The 2,500-nt window shown below is 38.0% G+C and overlaps 1 protein-coding gene across 4 annotated transcripts in view; it reads right to left on the bottom strand.

Annotated features, from left to right (window-relative positions):
• LOC125031927 overlaps positions 1-894 on the bottom strand; it is a 60,819-nt gene extending 59,925 nt beyond the window's left edge. For 3 of the 4 annotated variants that reach the window (XM_047622937.1, XM_047622938.1, XM_047622936.1), the window contains exon 1: positions 1-894. This exon is cut by the window's left edge and continues 419 nt beyond it. In XM_047622937.1, the coding sequence (XP_047478893.1) occupies positions 1-596 (596 nt within the window). In that variant the 5' untranslated portion in view covers positions 597-894. The other variant, XM_047622935.1, reaches the window with a different exon arrangement.
• Positions 895-2,500: the final 1,606 nt, after the last annotated feature.

Here is a 2,500-nt window from a genome sequence, read left to right as displayed (position 1 = left end):
GTGCTGGACGTGACACTCGGGCTGGCCAGGGGCTGGGGTTTGCCGCTCCCTCCTCCTCCTCCTCCTCCCTCTTCCCGGGCCTCTTCCGCGATCCCCGGCGAAGCCTCCTGCGGTTTCTTCTTCCGCCGCCACGGGATGCTGAAGGAATTGCTTCTCGGTTTGGAGGCGCCTTTGACTGCCGTGCACAGGTTCTGGTAGATATGATCCAGGTCGAAGGACCGAGTGTGCGACAACTTCTCGTGTTTCGGCTTCGGGTCGCCCCGTTCTGGCACGGCGGGCGGCAGAGAAGGTTTGCTTCCCTTGTCACTGGCACAGGGCGGCCGTGACAGGGGGAGGCCACCCTTCCGAGGAGAGGAGGCAGCAGAGGGAAGCTTAGGTGAGGCGGGGCAAGAGGAAGATGCCCTGTTCATCTGCTGATGCTGTGGGGAATGATGACCACGAGGAAGTGACGTGCCCCGGAAATTAGCCGATGGCAAGGGAGGGGGCAGGTTGTAATAAACGTTTGCATCCGTTACGAAGTCCATATCCATGTCCACCGCCTTGGCAGGGCCATTCTGATGCTTGGGCACTCCCGTGTTCATGTATGTGTGATTCATGTTGGCACTCGTTTGTATCACTTTCTCTCTGATAGCTCTATTTGCCAGTCAGTTTATCTGTAAGGGACTGTCCGATCACTGATTTATTCGGCCAACAAAACGTCATTACGTAAATAGTGAAAAAAAAAACAATTTCCATTGATTCAAATTATTAACCAATAAAAATCATCACCAACAACTACTCCACGCCAGCATTCCCAACAGGTACTGCACTAATTCCTCACAAAATACAAACGTTTCACTCACACCTCTCAAAATAACGAGGTTTCAACAAGACACACTTCCTCCTCCGTACAAGTTAAACACGCTACTGTACTACGGAAGGTTTGTGAATCACTTGCTTTCCCACCCCTAGTTTCCCCATGCCCAGTGAGGTGCCAAACGGGCATTTACGCTATGGTACGTTTAGTGACGAACGCTGATATTTTGATAACTCATTTATAGAAAAAAAACTGTATTGTGTTGTATTGTAAGGTTTATGTTTATCAATATTAAGAAGAACTAGTTAGTGAAAAGGAAAAAGGTCAAATATAAAATGGCAGAGAACAACTGTTTGGCTTGCGTGTGCATGTTGCCATATTAGCATCACTACTTCTTGTACTTACTATTATTATTTCTGTCTGTCACGTGTTTCTGGCATTTCTGCGTTTATTTTCTTTGAAGATGGAATTTACGACTATTCTCGGCACTCATACTTTCACTAGAAAAATATGATGGAACCTAAATATGCAGTTGTTAACGTTCGACGAAATATTTACAGCAAGAACGTTACATGATTCACAACTCGTAAAGTAAATAAGGAACTTCAGGTTCTGCCATAGTTAATTTTATTTCTTGACATGAGTTCAAGACCTGTATTTACAATTGGTGGGTCTTTAAATATTAATTATTATTAGGGCTGTTGTTGTTCTAGTAAGTGTAGTTAGTGTTATTGTCTTTGTTATAAATTTCAGGATAATTTACCGTTATTGTATTTTTTATAATTGTCATTATTATCACCATTATCATCAATTATTATTATTATTATTAGTATTAGTATTAGTATTATTATTATTGCTGTTTTTGTTGTTGTTTTGATTTTGTTATTGTTACTAGTAGTAGTGGTAGTAGCATTATTATCATTATCATTGTCATTAATTTATTATTATTGTTGTTGTTGTTATTAATATAATTGTTGTTCACATTATCATTGTTATTGTTATTATTATCATTGTTATTATTATTACCATCATTATTGTCATAATTATTATCGTTATCGTGATTATTACTATTTTTATTATCATTATTACTTTTAATACTGTTCTTATCTTTATTATCATTATGATATCATCGTCGGTAGTATTAGTATTAGCAGTATTATTATTGTTGTTTGTTGTTAAAGTTGTAGTTATTGTTGTTATTATTACTATTAATGCCATTGTTATCATCATCATCATTATCATCATTATTACTATCCTCATCATCACCATCATCGCTGTTGTATTTTTTATTGTTGTTAATGCTACTTTTGTTGCTATTGTTGTTAGTATTACTGGTACTACTACCATTACAACTAATACTTCTATTTCCATTATCGTTATTATCATTATCACTAACAGAATAATAACATTCACCATAATAATAATGATGAAAGGGATAATGGTAGCAATGATAACAATGATAATAACCTATATTATAAATATGCGTGTTTCATTCGTCCGTCCGTTAGATCGCACGTTGCACATTACGTCTGAAAAAAAAAAAATCTCCATGTGACTGTGGAGGTAAAGTCGCTTGAGATTGATGTATATGGGGTGGTAATTGACAACATAGATAATTTAGAACCACAAAATTACATTCGCAAGCGCGCATAAAGGCATAATATAACGAAACTATTGGAAACCTATTCTGATTCTGTTATCATC

The sequence above is a fragment of the Penaeus chinensis genome, chromosome 13 (assembly GCF_019202785.1).
Source record: "Penaeus chinensis breed Huanghai No. 1 chromosome 13, ASM1920278v2, whole genome shotgun sequence".
In the NCBI taxonomy this organism is placed as follows: domain Eukaryota; kingdom Metazoa; phylum Arthropoda; class Malacostraca; order Decapoda; family Penaeidae; genus Penaeus; species Penaeus chinensis.
This window is presented reverse-complemented; position numbering and strand designations above follow the sequence as displayed.